The sequence below is a fragment of the Pteropus alecto genome, unplaced genomic scaffold, assembly GCF_000325575.1.
Source record: "Pteropus alecto unplaced genomic scaffold, ASM32557v1 scaffold86, whole genome shotgun sequence".
NCBI lineage: Eukaryota > Metazoa > Chordata > Mammalia > Chiroptera > Pteropodidae > Pteropus > Pteropus alecto.
Window position 1 is genome coordinate 3,284,147 of NW_006442109.1, and position 18,108 is coordinate 3,302,254.

The following is an 18,108-nucleotide window of genomic DNA, read 5'->3' on the forward strand; positions in this document are numbered from 1 at the left end:
CGTCACCAGCCCGCGACCAGACCAAGGTCCAGACCTGCGCTGAGCGTGGGCGGGCCGGTGCAGGCGCAGTGTGGCGAGTACGCCTGAGCGCGGGAAGCGGAGCGGCGCTGCGCGGGCGCTTGCGTCCCCTCTTTTTCTGTCTCGGATGCTCTGTCACCCCAGTGAGTCCTTCCTCCCGCTGCCGGTGCCAAAGAGAAGCGTGTCCTTTTCCTCGCTTGTTGTCCGACAGACTATCCGCTTTTTCCGGTTTGGGCTACTCGGGTGGGGAGAGGAAAGGGCTGTTGAGAGCGTGCCGGGGAGGAGACTAACCCCCTTTCTTACGCTTCAGGCCCTGGCTTTCCTCTCCTTTAAAATAACACTAGCTTTTATAAAACGTTTTTCGGGTAGATAAAGGAAAAGATGCCTGCCACACAGAAGCCGATGAGATACGGACATACAGAGGGACATACGGATGTCTGTTTTGATGATTCTGGGAGGTAAGGTATTTTGAGAAAAAAAAAACAAAACATTTCAGATGCAAATATTAGGACATTATTCTTATATGTCATGTAATCGGTCAGCCTAAAATGACTCATACAAATATAGAAAAATAATTTTTAAATCTTATTTAAAAATGGCACATATATTTTCTTTAGATTTATCGTTTGATTCGGACCGACATGGTAGTTTAAGGATATCAAAAAAGTTAACCAGTGTAAAATCTTGCTTCCAGGGGAGTTGGAAAAATGTGAGCTTTCCCCCATAGTTTCCCTTTGTCCTCTTCCTCTCTGCATCTCACATTATTAGTTATTTTGTCAAATCATTAGTTGCTTGTTTGTCAAATTAAGTGGCCCGTTCTATCTTTCTGGTATTTTATCCTTCCTTGATTTTCGTGATGCTATTTACTTTTTCTTTTGTTTTAAATTTTCTGATGGCTTATTTTCTAATTTATTTCCTCTGCTTGATTCCTAAATGGGGATGTTTTCCCGGATTATTCTGGTCTCTTTTATCTGTCTAAGTCCCATTTCTATGCAGCACTGTCCAGTTGTGTGGCTTCCACCAACACTTGTGTTGATTCATTCACTTAAAAATATTTGCATGTCTGTTCTGCTGAAGGCTAGAGATACAATATTGCAAAAAAAGCAACCTTTTCCTTCATTGACTTTGAGGTCTTTTTAGATTGACAGACATTGAGCACAAATAAATCACAAAAATAAATGTACATTTAGAATTATGCTTAGAAATATTAAGTGCTATATGCAATGATAAGCCTATATGAGAGGAAGTTGATCTAGTTTGAAGAGGCAGGGAAGGCTTCTCTGAGGAAGTGTTTCTTGAAATGAATTCTGAAGACTGAGTAGACATTAAGAAGTATAAAGAGATAGGTGGTGGCGGCAGTGGAGTAGTTGTATTGGCTTTTGAGGAAGACAGAACACCAAATGCAGAGGCCCACAGGGAATAGGGACTGTGTGGTATGCTCAAAGGACTGAAAGAAAGCTAGGGATGCTAAAAATGTAGAGAGCGATGCAGAGATTGGCAAGAGATGGATCTAGGAAGGGAGGCAGTGAGCATCATATCCAAGGCCTTTTGGGCTTTATTGAGGACCCTTGCTTTTATTATAAAATCAGTAGGAAGGTATTAAAGATTTGAAGTAGAGAGGACATATGATCAGACTCTTGTTTTTGAGAAGATACATGCAGGATGAATTGGTAAGGAACGGGAGTGGATGCAGAGAGACTATTAGAAGGTATTTGTATTAATCTGGTTGAGTGTGATGGAGTCTTGGACTAGATTGGACAAAAGTATGGAGAAAATAGGATGCATTCAGGAAATATTTAAAAGGTAAAATCAACAGCATGGATCACATAAGAATGAAGGAGAGAGAGATGTCCAGGATAACATCTGTGATTATGTTAAATTTTGGGAAATGAAGGTGTCATAGGCAGGTATCCAAAAAGCTTGGAGAAGAGCATACTTCAGAGGTGGAATGTGGATGGAAATTATGAGTTTGCATTCGGACATGGTTAGTGTAGGATTTCTTGAGTATCCAACTAGAGATATAGACAGCTAGATAAATGGGTCTAAAGCTCCGAGAAGAAATATGAACTCAAAATAGAAATCTACATCTTTACTTGATATCTCCTGGAATTCAGGAATGAGGTCCAGGTTAGAAATCTAAATGCGGGAGTTGTCAATATAGAGATGATGTTTAATGCTATGAACTTGGATGAAATCACGTAGGGAGAGAAGGAATGTAGTTAAGAAAAACAGTTCAAGGGCTAAGCCCTGGGACATTCCAAAACATTTAGAGATCGAGTTAGAAAAGGAGGAACCGGTTAAGGAGACTAAGGGAAAGACTAAGAAAAAGGTAGAAAACCAAGATCCAAGAATGCTGTTTAGTAGCCAAATGAAGTAAGCATTTTGAGGAGGAAATAATTAGGTATGTCCAATGCTGCTGATGGGTCAAGTCAAGGACTGAAAATTCACCAGTAGCTTTAGTGATGTAAAGGCCATGGATGATCTTGAGCTTTTTTTATGGAGTGGTAAGAATGAAAAGCTTGTTTTAGTGTATTCAAGAGAATGGAAAGGGAGGAATTGGAGTTAATATGACACTCAAAGGTTGAGGGTAGTCGGATAGGAGTGTGGGAATGCTTTAAGGTGAGAGAGATTATAGCATATGTATGAGTGGAGATAATCCAATAGAGTGGGATAAGTTGATGTTATAGCAGAATGAGGGAGAGTTACTAGAGTGATGTCCCTGAGTAGGTGTGAGAGGCTAGTATACAGTGCATAAGGAGAGATGAGCCAAACACAGGAGGACCATAGTCAAATTCATAGGTGGAGGGAAGGAGCACCTAGGAAGTTTGGGGAGAACATGTGGACAGTTTCTGTAAATGGCTTTTGTTTTCTCAGTGAAATAGGAAGTGAAGTCATTAGTTGAGAGTGGGGAGGAGATGGAGATCTACAGAAAGGAATATATGAGATAGATGGTTAGAATGGGATTTTTTTTTTAAATTGTGAAATAGACATTGAATCCCTTTGGTTTAAAATACATCTTCAATGATATAATTAAAAACAATAAGTAAGACTATCAATTTCGTAAAACATAAAATATTTTTATATGGCCCGTGTCTCATGATATCTTTAAGAAGGGAAGGAAAATTGAGTGAACTAGGAAATATAGTTGGATTACTAGGCAGCACTAAAGGCCTACTTCAGATTAGTGATCCTGAATTTAAAATAAGACATAATCCGTTGATGTATTTTTCTCCAGCCATATTTAGCTCTGCAAGTGTAAACTTATTAATAGGCAGAGAGTTGGATTTAACCAGAGTTGAGGTTTTGCCTGGTAAATATGACAAAGTGAAAGGGGACCAGGGCGTTTGAGGTGATCCAGAGGAGCGATTTTAATGACAGACTATGGAATTTAAGCCAGATTAGGAGAGATGTGAAAACTTGAAGGGAGAGACAGTATAAAGGTAGTTTCAATAGATTGCAGATCCTAATAGAATTAAAAAACTTGGAGTTACAAAATTAAGGGTATAAGGTGAAAAGATAAGTGGTTGAAGTTGAAATTATGAAGCAGTCGTAATATTGGTAAAGACAAAATCTAGGCTGTGACCTCAGGCATCTGAGATAGGGTAGAGGACAAGATCAAGTATCACAAGGTTTCATATACATGGATATTGAAAACACTAAGAATTATTATAGGACCAGTGTTGGAGAATAACAATGAGCCTTGTTTCAAAATACTTAGGAAACTAGGGGGATTTCTTTTTAAGGATCTGTACGTGGTCTGATGACAGTTTCAAGCTTTTTTTTTTTTTTTTAAAGAGAGAGTGCATGAAGTGGTAATGAATGAAGTGCAAGGAAAGCCCACCTTCAGACTCCAGAGAGATGTGGAAAAGAAATCAGCCACCACTTAGAGCTAAAGAGGAAGCAGTGTCCTCAGAGGAATGTTCAGGAAAAAAGCTGAGGATATAGAGATTTTGCTGGTGCCTGACCTGTACCCTGAAACAGCAAATGAATTTCAAAATTAAGTCATTTGCTGTTTCAGCTTTTAATGTAAAATTTGTCTAATTCTTACTTGCTTTTGTAGGGATGAATTTCAGCATCTTTCTGTGCATAAGCTTTATTTTCTTTAATTTTGTTTCACTACCAAGCTTCAAAGGCTTAAGTTGAATGCTTTGGTTAAAGTTTTCTAACTGATTTTGAACAAAATGCAACTAAAATTTAGAGGATTTGTTTCCAATAATAATAGCAATCACAGTACCAATAGTAATAAGAATATCATTACAGGACACAGATTTTATAAAGTCACTATTCAGAGGCTCATATATTTTAAAAATATAATTGATGATAGGCAGCAGAGAAAGAATCTGTAACGGTGAAGTATTTTTGTGTATTTAACATCAATTTGTTACAGAAATGTTCATTCTGGGTATAAAGTTATCTAAAAATTTGACAACTGTGGCTTCTGTTTTGCTTAGTACATTATTACAGTTCATTTGGGCACAATTATGAATTATAATTACAATTCCAAGTACATTTGTGTTTTATAGATTAGTAAGAGCATTGTTTTTGCTACAGTACTGTGCTCTACAACAGTGTATATTATAACTGTAAAAATTAAGAATTTTATCATTAGCATTGAACTTTTCAAATGAAGTTGAAATTCCCAATAATGTCAGATATTTCACTTTCAATAGAACTTCCAGATGCTTTGTTTCCATTAACTGAAGAGAAAACTAAACCATTATTGGAATTAATCTGCTGACTTTCTATTTAAAACCACTGATGACATTGATATGAAACCAGTATCATTTAACTGTTTGAAAAGTTCTTTTACTAAAGAACACATTAATAACTATCATTTCATTTTTTTATACTTGCACTAGAAAATTTAGAATGAAAAATGAACAAAATTAAAATAGAACAATTGTCATTTGTTTTAATGCTGCACTGTCCAGCATAGTAGCCACTAGCCACGTGTGGCTATTTAGATCTAAATTAATTTAAATTAACTAAATTAAAAATTCACTTCCTCTGTTGAACTAACTGCATTTCAGTTGCTCAGTAGCCAGAAGTAGACCATTTCTGTCATCTCAGAAATTTCTACTGAACAGCACTGAATTTTTATGAAAAGTCATGCTTGACAAAATGCAAACTCACTTTCTGAATTTGTAGAAGCATAATTTTCAGGCAATCTCAAGATAATTATTAGGAAGTAGATGCAGATGCTTCTTTAGGAGTCCTGCATCTTCTGACTTTCCTGTGGTTAGTGTTGCTATAGCTGTAGTAAATGTCAACTAATAATTTGTTCAAGTTACACTTTCACTATCAACTGCTTGAGAAGCAGAAATATAGTGCTACTTTTTTTTAGTATTTACTTTTTTATTGAACATGTACTTGATGTATTTTTCTCCATTGCTACCGAAAGGTTTTTTTGTTTTTTGTTTTTTGGTTTTTTTTTTGCAAAATTTAAAAAGCATAGCCAATAATAAAATTAGTATTAGTAAATGGCAATAATACTGCAGGAAGAATGTTCATACTACTCTAAAAGTTCTTCAAAGGACTGCTTAACTATTTCTTGCCTATAGTTCTCATTAATTCCACTATATTTCACTATAATTTGCCGCTGCCCTACCAACTGGCACCCGTGCTTCTTTCTGTACATCTCCTGTGTGCACCTGCCTGATACACCAGATAGTTTGTAGGGATGGCAGTATGAAATACTTCTCCCATCACCATTGGATACTGAAAAAAATTACTTTGCTTAGGGTCTCATGTCTGACTTCACTTTGGTTTTTATCAGTTAACACCTGTTGTCTTTGGAAAGATGGGTTATGTTGCGTCAAGAAAAGAATGGGAAGGGGAGATGTGTTATCACTGATTGTCTTTCAAATTTACCTAAGGTGAGATCTCTTCATTGCATGCGTTACGTTACTGAACAAGATCATGACAGAAGCAGGAAGTGCAAAGAAGGGTTCTATCAAACCCACTTCAGCCAAGTTTGATACAACTAATATGAATAATGTTTTAAAGTGAAAAATCGAAGACAAACGTGAAACCAACTGTTACATAGTACAGAAATGTCCTCAGCAAACAGACTTATGTCCTCCTATTTATTTCCTGTGGAAAGGAATCCAAGCTCCTTACTCTGGCATTAAGGTCATCCTAAATAGAATGACCCAATCTACACTTTCTTTCTCAATTTCCTGGACTGTGCTCCAGGTAAACTGGCCCCCCCGCCCCCCATGCTTTACTACACATTTTGGTTCATGTTTCATCTGTTTAAAACTGCCTTTTTCATCTATCTTAGTATAGCTATTCCTACTTGTCCGTTAACTTCCCAGTGTAAATACTACCTTTCTGATTTTCCAAGTGGGAATTAATCTTTTTCTTCTGAACACCCATAGTTCTTTATGTGGCTTCTCTTTGCCATTTTCCAAGTTATTTTTATATTTTATTTGTTTTTGTATGTGTCTAGATAGTACACATACCAAATGAATAAAAGCACTTGGAAGACAAGGTTTAAAACAAGATTTAAGAGATACAGATATCCATTTACATAATTAGCTTTGCATAATTGAACTCTTGCATTCATTCAAGAAACATTTATCAACGCTTCTATTTATCAGAGACTGTTAGAGCTAGAGACACAATGGTGAACAAGGTAGACCTGGTCCCTGCTGTTGCAAGAGATACACATTCGTCTTTCTTACATTATTACAAATAATATAAAGACTTTCATGCCAGGGAAGAACTGTAGAAAACATTAAACTCACCTTGTATTTTACAGCATAGGAGGTTAGCAATTTTTGTTATTAAGGCTTATGAATGTAAAATAAAACATACCTCAGTTTTATTAAAAACAACAACAACAACAACAACAACAACAACTAGCATTCCAAAAAAAATAGGCCTGAAACTGGATGACTTTTTTAATGAGTTTTTCCTTCACAGTTGTATTGTGACTTGTGGAAGTGATGGTGATGTGAGGATTTGGGAAGACTTGGATGATGATGATCCTAAGTCCATTAATGTTGGAGAAAAGGCATATTCATGTGCTCTGAAGGTATTAAAAACAATTATAGCAACTGATCTGAAATTGTACTACCATGTGATATTTTTATGCTCGGATGAAAAATGTTTTTGTAAGTTTTGAATATAGATGTACCTTTTTGTTTGTTTCTCATGAAATAATATTTTAAAATTTATAATAATGCCATAACTTGCCCCACATTTTTACAGGTAAAATCTGAATGGTTTATTAAAGGTGATTAATGGATATTTATGGTGAACCAATTAAAAAATAGATAAGAAAATGTACTTTTAAGAGGTTTAAATGTTCTTTTTTTTTTCCCTTTGTTGGAAAACTAGCATTTTCAGGTTTTTAGTTCACTAATTCAGATAATTTGAGAAATTGTTCTAGAGAAGAGGAATGCTTCATTAACTTTTTCAAGATATTTACATAATTTCACTTTTCTAATTTATATAAGGTAAATATGGGAGTGAAATGTAGATTACTTGGAGAATGTTTTCAGAAGGACTTTAAAAATCAGATAACTAAAAACCACGAAGCTTTTTATTTGTGATGCATTTTAAGTTGAGTGGATTGTATTCACACAGAAAAATTTTCCATAGATCTCATATTTTTTTCAAATTTAGGCTCATTGAGGTAGATAAAATGGTTTTTTGATACTTTAGATATTCTTTTTAAAATGGTCACATATAATGGAAAATACATTCTTAGGAGAAAAAAATGACCAAAAATATAAATGAGCAACATATATTAAATTCAAGCTACATCTCAATAAGCAAAGAAATTCAAATTAATAATTTTTTTTTTCTCTATAGGATTGGCAAGGATGAAAAATATTGCTAATCCCAGGGGTAGTGAGAGCTTGGAGAAGTATTTATGAAAGAAAAACACTCTTTTCCTGTTTTGTTTGTGTTTTTGTTTGTTTGTTTGTTTTACTCACACTGCTACCATGCTCAGGACACTTCTGCACCAGATGTGCTGAGTTTTTCCCACATCAAGTAATTCTCAGTAACACCACCTGAGTGTCCTAAATTCATTTCACTTCTGACACGAACTGGAGTTAGTGCAGATCCCACAGGTTAAGGGCTGAGTCCCATGTAACTGTCCCCCACTTCAGATACCAATCACAAGTAGGTTCCCAGGTGACGCCCAATTTCCGTCTAACTTAGCTACAAATTGCAGGTTCCTGTGACCCTCTGCCCCTTGGATTATTTCATTTGCTGCAATAGTTCACAGGACTCAGGGAAATACTTATGTTTACCAGTTTATTATATAAATAAGGGTATGATAAAGGATACAGATGAACAGCCAGATGAAGAGATATGGAGGGGAGGTCTGGGAGAGTGCACAGGACTTCCTGTGGTACACAGAAGTTTTTGTCCCTGTGGAGTTGGGGTATGCCACCCTTCCAGTAAGTAAGTACATGGATGTGTTCACAAACCTGGAAGTTCCTCAAACCCCATATTATTGGGATTGTTATGGAGGGTTTATCACATGGACATGATGGATTGATTATCAACTCTCTTTCCAACCCCTCTCCCCTTTAGGAAGAATGGGGAGTGGGGCCGAATGGTCCAGCTTTCTAATATATGGCTTGATCATTCTGGTGACTAGCTTCCATCCAGAACTATCCAGGAGCCCAGGAAGAATGCCTTTTAGAACAAAAGACACTCCTATCACTCAAGAAATTCCAAGGGGTTTCGGAGCTCTGTGTCAGGAACCAGGGTCAAAGACGAAATATTAGAACAAAAGATGTTCATAGTACTCTTATCACTTAGAAAATTACAAGGCTTTTAGGAGCTCTGTGCCAGAAACTGGGGGCAGAGACCAATATATATATTTTCTGTATTTTACAGTATTATACACAGTTGTATGAACATTTTTTAGAGTAAATAGATACTACATATCAATATTAGAATGCACACATTTCCTTTTTCTCCATGTCTTTGTATCTCAGTTCTCCCTGCTTTTTCTTATAAGGACACCAATCATTGTATTTAGATCCTTAACTCGTTACATCTGAAAAAACCCTATTTCTAAATAAGGTCACATTCAAGGTGCCTGGGCTTAGAACTTAGACAGGTTTTGGGGGGGTTACTGTTCAACTCACTACAAGTACCTCAGTGCTACAATGTTTTCTTTGGCTTTAGGAATGGAGTTTATGGGACTTCAGTGAACTGGCATTACCAAATAGCCATGCAAAGTTGACAATTTTGCAATGTATTTAATGTAAACGCTTATAAACACTAACTTCTGTTTTTAGATTCAGTAGTACTGGGAAGTATAGTTAGCTGCTTTATTTCAGAACAAAGTGGAGAAAATAACACTCTCCAAAAACTATTAAACTGGGATGAGTCAATATATTTGTGAGTAGTAATAGTTAATGCTTGCAAGGTATTTTATATTGTCTAGACCTTTGAACAAAGATATGGAGAGGTATGTGGAATTATCCCTATTTTATTCTCAGGAAAACCAAAGCCCTGAGAAAGGTCAAATGACATAGTAAGAAACACAATGGGCTGGGTTCCATTACTTCTAACCTACCAAGGAGAATGGTTGACCAGATCCTGACCAGACCCCCGATCCTTTGTTTGGATTCTTTTTTTGAAAAAACATTTTACCAGTGGACAAAGTTCTGATAGTGATTTGGTTTCCCAGTACATTTGTTGGAAAATGACTTCGAAGCAAGCCCTTTATTCAGATCTCCTGGGTGAGTGAGTACCATTATACACTTAAATATGAATAGAAGGCTAGTTAACTTGTTATTAAAGAATAACCAAATTCTTTACTAGAGCTAAGTGAGGATGCTTAGTCAGTATTCTACTAGGGAATCTGCAAGAAAAGCACAGCCAGGTTGCAAAATTTCTGTACATGTACACACATAAATAGTTGGTGTTTTCTGCAGTTTTGCCAAAGAACACTTAGCATCATCAATGTTTTGAGTTGGTTATAGTTTTTTGTTCTCATCATATTTAAATTATTGTTAGCTTATCTTCAACATTACGAATTTAGTTTATTGTGTACTGTTTACTTACAGGAGTTACTAAACAGTATTTTTCACCAATCTTCCAGTAATTGGACTTGAAGATAAATGTATATTACAGTTCAAATTTGAATTATCTGCAATTTGAACAGATGTATATACTGTCCCAAGTTTTGCTATATCGTAACACATCATTGTTATCACCAAGTTCTTTTTCCATTGGAGCGAGAATAGTTGCTATAAATGGGCTGAAGGTCCTAAGTGTGCAAATATGGCTGAGACCTATTGCTATTTGATGGAATATATTCATTAACGAATTTCAGTAGTTTGTTTCTCTTGGCAGTTATCATTTAATCTAAATTAATGAATTGACCATATGATTTATCAAAGCTTGTATAGGATTGGTAGACCAAATTTGTCCATTGGGACTTAATCCCTTTTGGAGAAGTAATAAAATTAAAGTGCTGGGGCAAATCCTTGGTTTTTTGATTCTTAACTAAAATCTCTGCAAAGTAGTGGTATCTGCTGATCATTTGCAGGGCCTAAAACTTTCTTTTTATTTAGTGTTTTTAAGACGGCACGGTGGATTCTGCGTTTAGACTTTACCCTACCCAAAAAGATATGATTTTGTTGTGCAAACTATAGTGTGGCCATTGTGGCCATCCTTCCAATGTGCTCTTCCGTCACTGAGACTAGCTATGTTTTCTCTGAAAAGCTTTCCTGCATCTCTTTTTTAATGACTCTTGGGAATCCATAAAAATACTAATTAAATATTTTTCTCACCAGAAGTAAAAGAAAATCAGAGGCTACAAGTTTGGCTGGTGAAGGGGGAATTAAGTTTTCTAAAGGTAGCAAATAAATTTTTCTTCTAAGTACGTATTTCAGGAAAGTTATACATTGATAATTTGTCTCTTGATGTGAACTACATTTGTAAGCTTTTTGTTTTAAGGATTTTTAACTGTGGAGAGACTCCCAATTTATTCGGATTTGTCTTGCCAATGTTTCTTACCTTTATTTTTCCTTTAGAATGGAAAATTGGTTACTGCAGTATCTAACAATACTATTCAAGTCCACACATTTCCTGAAGGAGTTCCAGATGGCATATTGACTCGCTTTACCACAAATGCAAACCATGTGGTCTTTAATAAGGATGGTGCAAAAGTTGCTGCTGGATCTAGGTAAGGCTCTTTGATATCAGGAAAGGAAATAATGTTAGAACAGAGAGGCTTTACTAATTGGTTTCAGGGTAACATTTTCAGATTTCCCTTTCCACTTCTTTTGATTTTTTTGTTCATTTAATTTTTATATTCAAATCTAGTAAGGTTTTGAGGACAAACTTTTGCTTCTTGTGACTTGAGATATGTATATTCCTTGCTTTAAAAGACTGGGAAAAATGATACTTTGATACAAAGTTTTAAAAATTATTTCAGGTAGAACCTGGCCTGCACAATCAGAATTTTTGCTGTTTTCCTCGATGTTTATTTGTCATAGAAAAAAATGTAATTGGTGAGTTATTGAGGTAGAGTAAAAGGAATAGTACTTTTAAAATGGTTGTGATTATAATTAGATCGGCAAATAATAGAAGCCTAAGATGTAACTAAGGAAGCCATTTAGGAAATATTTGTATTTTAACATAATGAGAAATCTTGACTCGTGTTTTTAGCATTTTTATAGAGCCAAACTAAAAGGTAAATCATTAAATTTGGGTGTCAGGTTTCACAAGTTGCTATAAAGAAATTATGACATTTATTCTTGTGATTTAGAAATATTTAGGTCATAGCTTTTAGGAGAGTCTTTTGTGTTAGCATTTGTTCATGTATATTACTCTTCCTGTTCATAGTGACTTTCTAGTCAAAGTTGTGGATGTGATGGATTGCAGCCAACAGAAAACATTTCGAGGACATGATGCCCCTATTTTAAGTCTTTCTTTTGATCCTAAGGACATCTTTCTGGTAATAATTTTTTCCCCTCTCTTTTTGCATTTTTCTTGAATGTTTTAAATTATAAGAGAATTAGCAGAAAATTTCACCCAGTTTAATTTATTACTTGAACCAGTTATCATATAGTATTATGGCTGTGACTGTAGAGAAATCTCTTGTTTTTTTCCTGCAGGCCTCAGCTAGTTGTGATGGATCTGTCAGAGTATGGCAAATTTCAGATCAGGTAAATTCATCATTTTGAATTTAAAACTTTTTGCCCATTTCTGTCATATATTATTACATATTGTATTATTTAGCCAAATTAATTATTCTTTTTCTTTATAGTTTCTTTTGAGTAGCATTAAATATCATTTTTGTGATCAAATTCACAAAATAATATAAAAGTAAATAGTTTGAAGATTAATTGCTTTTGTACTGCACTCAATCACAAGGGAAATGATAGATTTATATTTCATTTTTAGGTTTTGTAAATCAATGGGGGAAATTCAATTATTGCATATTTACAAACAAACTACCATCTGTTGGGGATACAAAAATAAAGCATAGGCCACACTTGATTCAGAGTCTTGAAAACATCTTATTCTAATCGAGACTGATGAAAGTTTTAAAGGAGGTATGAATAAAGTGCTCTCCAGATTGGCTGAGGGAACAATTAATTCTTCCTCAGGCGATCAGAGAGGTCTTGGCATTTCTAGAGATGTGGCCGATGAGAAGAATAACCCCCGTAGATATGCCTCAGTAGCCACAGTTCCTTCCCCTCATTATTGAACTATTTAGATTTGACTTTGACACCATAATTTTTTAGAGAACGCTGAAGTTCATTTTTGTAGACACTTTAAAATTTTAATATATTGGATTTGGGTTTGTGTGTGTGTGTGAATGTTTATTCAATGAGTATGTTGTTTGCTATTCTACATAGGAAATACTCTTAATTTAATTATTTAAGACTTGTACTCTATACCTCTGAAGGACTTAAAGTAACTTAGATAATTCAGACATTATAATTAGATTAAAGTGAATTAAGTTGCTTTTTTCTGAACTATATATCAATTTGAAGAATCCACTTATTAAATGTATTCAGTTCCTCATATTTGGGGGGGGGGGATTTTCATAAAAGAAAATACATTTTCTTTTTTAAAAAACCAGACATGTGCTGTTAGTTGGCCACTGCTACAAAAATGCAACGATGTGATAAATGCAAAATCCATCTGCAGACTTGCTTGGCAACCAAAAAGTGGGAAGGTAAGTGACTCTTATTTTTCAACCTTTTAAAAAATTATTTGTTTCAGTTCTTATCAACTTTTAATGTTAGGATAGTTTTTAAATTATAATTCTTTCATTTAGATTATAAATTTTACAGCCCCAAGACAACTAATTAATATTGAAATGCTTTAACAGACATTTCAACTTTTTAAAGATTCTTTTTAAAGAGTATATTTCACATGAATGAACTTAATTTTATATTTACATTCACGTTTAGTGGAACAACTCAGGAACAGTCTTGTTATGTCCACTCTTACCGCTGCTATTTAACATTTTAGAAGTATTAGCTGATACATTTAGATGATGGAAAGACATGAGAGGTTTCAATGGAGGAGGGAGAATGCTCATCTACAAATGAAATGTTTGTGTATGAGGAAATCCCAAGAAAATCAACTGAGCGGAAAATAATAAGAAAATTCAATGAGGTAGCTGTAAGCCAAATTAATATTTGAAACTAATAACAATCCTCTGTACAAACAATAGCCATTTAGAAAATGTGGTAGGAGAAAATGGTACATTTACTATTATTTTTAAAAAAATTGTCAAAAAAGATAAAATAACTGGGGATAACTTAGTAAGAAATATGAAAGATGTGATAAAGAAAACATTAACATACTATCCAGAAAAGTTAAATAGAAAACTATATCTCATGCTTTAAAAGGAATTTTTGATATAAATATTTAGTTCTTCCCCAAATTAATCTAGTTTTGACAACATTCAAATATAAAATATCAGAAAGATGTTTGGGGAGACCAAATAATGCTGATTCTAAAGTCCATGTGGAAAACTAAAAGTCTTAAAAAAAGTGAAGTCTAATCCAGTCAGATATAACATATTATGATGCTATGGAAATTAAAACTTTGTTACTGACTCATGAATACACAGATATCTATTAAACAGAGAAATGAATCCAAAGGTTGGGAAAAGGAGATTAAGTAAATATATTGGCAAAGGGCATAAGTACCTGAAGGTGAGAATCATTGAGAACCATCTTGGAGGCTTCCTACCACATGGTATATCTCTGTAAAGATGCACACATCTGCTACATTCTTTCAACTTTTCTGTAAGTGTGAAAATTTTCAGAAAAGATTAATAAATTTAACAATATAAAAAAGTATTTTTGTATGATAAAATGTATTTCAATGTCAAAGGACAAATGGCAAACAGACAAATATTTGAAGCAATATGACAAAGCTAATTTTATTAATATACAGAGTTCTTTCAAATCAGTAGGGTTCCAATAGAAAGAGGGACAAGACATGAGAAGACAGTGTACAGAAAAAGATACACAGATAATTTTTAACATGTAAAAATATATGTAACTTTTCATCCTAAAAAATACAGAGTGAAGCTATAGTGTTAGTCTATATTTCATTCATCAGATCCTGCTCAAAGATTAAAAGTCTGATTAAATTCTATGTGGAAGAGGATGTGGTCATTCTTATCAGAATAAAAGACCAATAGTACTACTTCTAGGCATATATGAATGTTCATTAATAGGGAACTAGTTAAATAAATTGCCGTATTTCTGAAATAGAATACTTTATAACTGCTAGAATGAGGTATACCTGTATGTTTTCACATGGAATAACCTTCAGATATATTGAGCAAAAAACATCAAGCTGTAGAATAGTAGATATGGAAGAATGCTGGTGTTTATTAACTGTATGTGTGTTAACTTGTATATATGTACATATACATTCTTATATAGTCTATGCTTATATTTGCCTTAGGGAAGTGGAAATAGAATTTAGGTATTGGAGGGATACTTCTTTGTCTCGTAAGTTTCATAAGTGACACTATGTTCTTTTTTAAGAGTGTACCTTATTATGCATTAAAGTAATAGTTGGGGAATCCAGTATGGGTTTTTTTTGCTTATAAACATTAATCTGATTAATTAAAAATTGATTAACATAGTTTTCTTGTTTGTAAAGTTTGTAAAGTCTTGTTTATAAAGTTTTCGTTATAAAAATGGGAAGAATACCATTTTATTTTTTCTACTAATCTATTTCTTTGGAAGAACACATAGGAAGATAAATTTCCTATTCTTAAGATTTTCAAAGTATTCTGGCTCTATTTCTTTCCTTTCAATAAATGAGATGAATTTTTAGATTGAAAGGGCTTAGATTCCTTAAGAAGTAGTATTAAAATTACTAGTACTGATTTTCAGTTAAAAAAAGTCTTTGCTTATCAAAATTTTAAGTAATTTTCTGAGTTTTGTTAGTTGCCAGTTAAGATATAAATTTGCTCTTATGTTTTGTAAACTTATTTGGATGAAAGTTCACTTTTTTCCCCTCTTTAAATTTAATTTAATGTAAACTCTTGTTTAAATTGTTTATCTTTCCTAATAGTTACTGGCAGTTCCTGTGGAAAAATCTGTTAAGCTGTATAGAAGAGAAAGTTGGAGTAATCAATTTGATCTTTCAGATAATTTTATCTCTCAGGTAGGTTTTGTAAATGACATTTTCAGTAGGTTAAAGAGAATATTTAATGTATACTTTGCCTAAATAATGTTGCAGTTAATATTTTTGGAAATGGAGAACAACTCCACACAGTTTCACATGTGTTCACCTTCTGTCTCCTCAGCCTTTCTTCATTTAGCCAGTAACTGGACAGTAGATAGGTCTTTGCTAGGTACTATCCGACCTTTCTTTGTGAAATTTGATAAGACAATCTCTTAATTTATAAGAAGTCAAATTTAATCCTAGCATAGTATTAGAACAAGTTATTCTCAAATTATGAGTAATTAACCTTTATTGTTAAATGAGTTTCACTGAGACTTGTGATCATAGACTTGAGAATTTTAGAGCAGAAAAGGTGGTTGGTGTATATTCTCTCTCTCTCTCTCTCTCTCTCTCTCTCTCTCTCTCTCTCTCTCTCTCTCTCTTTCTTTTTCTCATTCTCTCACTTATTCACTCACACCCATTTTGCAGTTAAGAAAACAGAGGCCCAATAAGTCATCAATGGCTTACTAAGGTTCATTTTATTTACTAGTTCTCTTCGTCTTGATGGTGACTGCTAAGAGAATACCTTGTGCTATCTTTCTTTCCAGGATAATAACATTTTTTAGATTTTGCTTTTAAAATTGTGTCAGTATAATTTTCTCATAAGATAATAGCTTCTAGCGGTAGTTGAAAATTACTGAAAAAGGAAGTTAAAATATAAGCAAACTTAGTCTTTCCTTTTGTATGTCAGATCTATTTAAGTCACGTAGCATACATAGAATAAGGGTTATAAAAATTTGAACTAGTAATGCGAATGTTTTGTTTCAAATTATACAAAATTGTTATTTATTCTTTTTCTTTATAGACCATCAATATAGTAACCTGGTCTCCTTGTGGGCAATATTTAGCTGCAGGGAGTGTTAATGGTTTAATTATAATTTGGAATGTGGAAACCAAAGATTGCTTGGAAAGGTATGATTCAATATATCTTGTCTTTTTTTGCTTATTTCAATTAGGTTTTTGTTTGTCTTATGAAATATTACAGATCTGTAATTATTAGATTGTGAAAATGCAAACATACAGCTATTAGTTTGTCAAAAGTTGTTTAACCTTTTCTAATTAAAATTTACCTAAAGAAATCTATAGTTTATATTTTTCTTGATGGTGTTTTAAGAACTTACTTTTTAATTTTTAGGGTGAAACATGAGAAAGGGTATGCAATTTGTGGCCTAGCCTGGCATCCTACTTGTAGTCGCATAGCTTATACTGATGCGGAAGGAAACCTTGGGCTCCTAGAGAATGTTTGTAATCCCAATGGAGAAATATCAAGCAGTAAGGTAATGAGTATTGTAGAACAGTTTCTTCAAAGTCTTTCTGTAGTCATATGGATTTGGAAAACACAACAAACTACTTTCTTGGAAAATTACAATTTATATTACTACATTAGATGCTCAGTAATGATAATAGTAAAGAAAACTGTTTAAACTTTTTTAACTTAATGTTTCCCAAATATATTTTACTAAGAAACTTTTTCCCCTCCATATAATGCCTATTAATATTCCTTGACTTTCCAAGGAATACCTTTGTGAAATACTATTTTACTATCCTGGTGTTCTGGGCATTATTAGTTAAATACAGGCCTACCTCAGACATATTGTAGGTTCAGTTCCAGACCATGGCAATAAAGCAAGTATCACAGTAAAATGAGTCACACAAAATTTTTGGTTTCCTAGTTCATATGAAAGTTACATTTATACTATACTGTATTCTACTAAGTGTGCAATAGCACTATGTATAAAAAACAATGTACATACCTTATTTAAAAATACTTTATTGTTAAAAAAATGCTAACCATCTTCTGAGCCTTGAGTGAGTCGTAATCTTTTTGTGGATGGAAGGTCTTTACCTTTAATTTGTTAAAAACACCACATCTACGGAGCACAATAAAACGAGGTATGCCTGTAAAATGTTTTATAGATAAAAATTAGAGTTAATAACTGTAACTTAGTTTAGACTACAAACTTTTTTGGCTCCGAATTAGCCTTAACTCTTAAGAGCTCCCCATATACCTTTTATGCTTAGCTATGCGGCCTTACTGAAAGCTTGTGTTAAACAGGCCACTTTGTTTTATACCTTCTTGTGTTTTGTTCACTATTCCCCGTGTCTGGCAGATATACCTGTTCATATTTCAAGTCCAGTTAAAGATTGCAGACTTTATACATTCATTTATTTCTGTTCAGATACCCAATAACCTGAAATCCCCATCAAAGGAATTTTTAAAAATGTACACTCCCATAAGTCTAAGGAAGACAGTCGAAGTGGTGATGGTAACAAAATTTTGGAGGCTAGAAACAGAAGGATGATTGGAAACTAACTTTAGCTTCTTTAGCTTCTCAAAAAGTTGAATCCTAAGAGCTCAATGGAGGAAAGCTGAGATACAACTCTGTCTGCCTG

At 33.9% G+C, this 18,108-nt stretch overlaps 1 protein-coding gene across 3 annotated transcripts in view; it reads left to right on the top strand.

The window, feature by feature from the left end:
- Positions 1-13: 13 nt before the first annotated feature.
- Positions 14-18,108, top strand: part of WDHD1 (WD repeat and HMG-box DNA binding protein 1) — a 49,635-nt gene continuing 31,540 nt past the window's right edge. For 2 of the 3 annotated variants that reach the window (XM_006920166.3, XM_015596011.2), the window contains exons 1-10: positions 14-161; positions 388-476; positions 6,946-7,057; positions 11,034-11,185; positions 11,848-11,959; positions 12,120-12,170; positions 13,094-13,189; positions 15,562-15,654; positions 16,520-16,626; positions 16,850-16,991. In XM_006920166.3, the coding sequence (XP_006920228.1) occupies positions 400-476; positions 6,946-7,057; positions 11,034-11,185; positions 11,848-11,959; positions 12,120-12,170; positions 13,094-13,189; positions 15,562-15,654; positions 16,520-16,626; positions 16,850-16,991 (942 nt within the window). In that variant the 5' untranslated portion in view covers positions 14-161; positions 388-399. The other variant, XM_025038952.1, reaches the window with a different exon arrangement.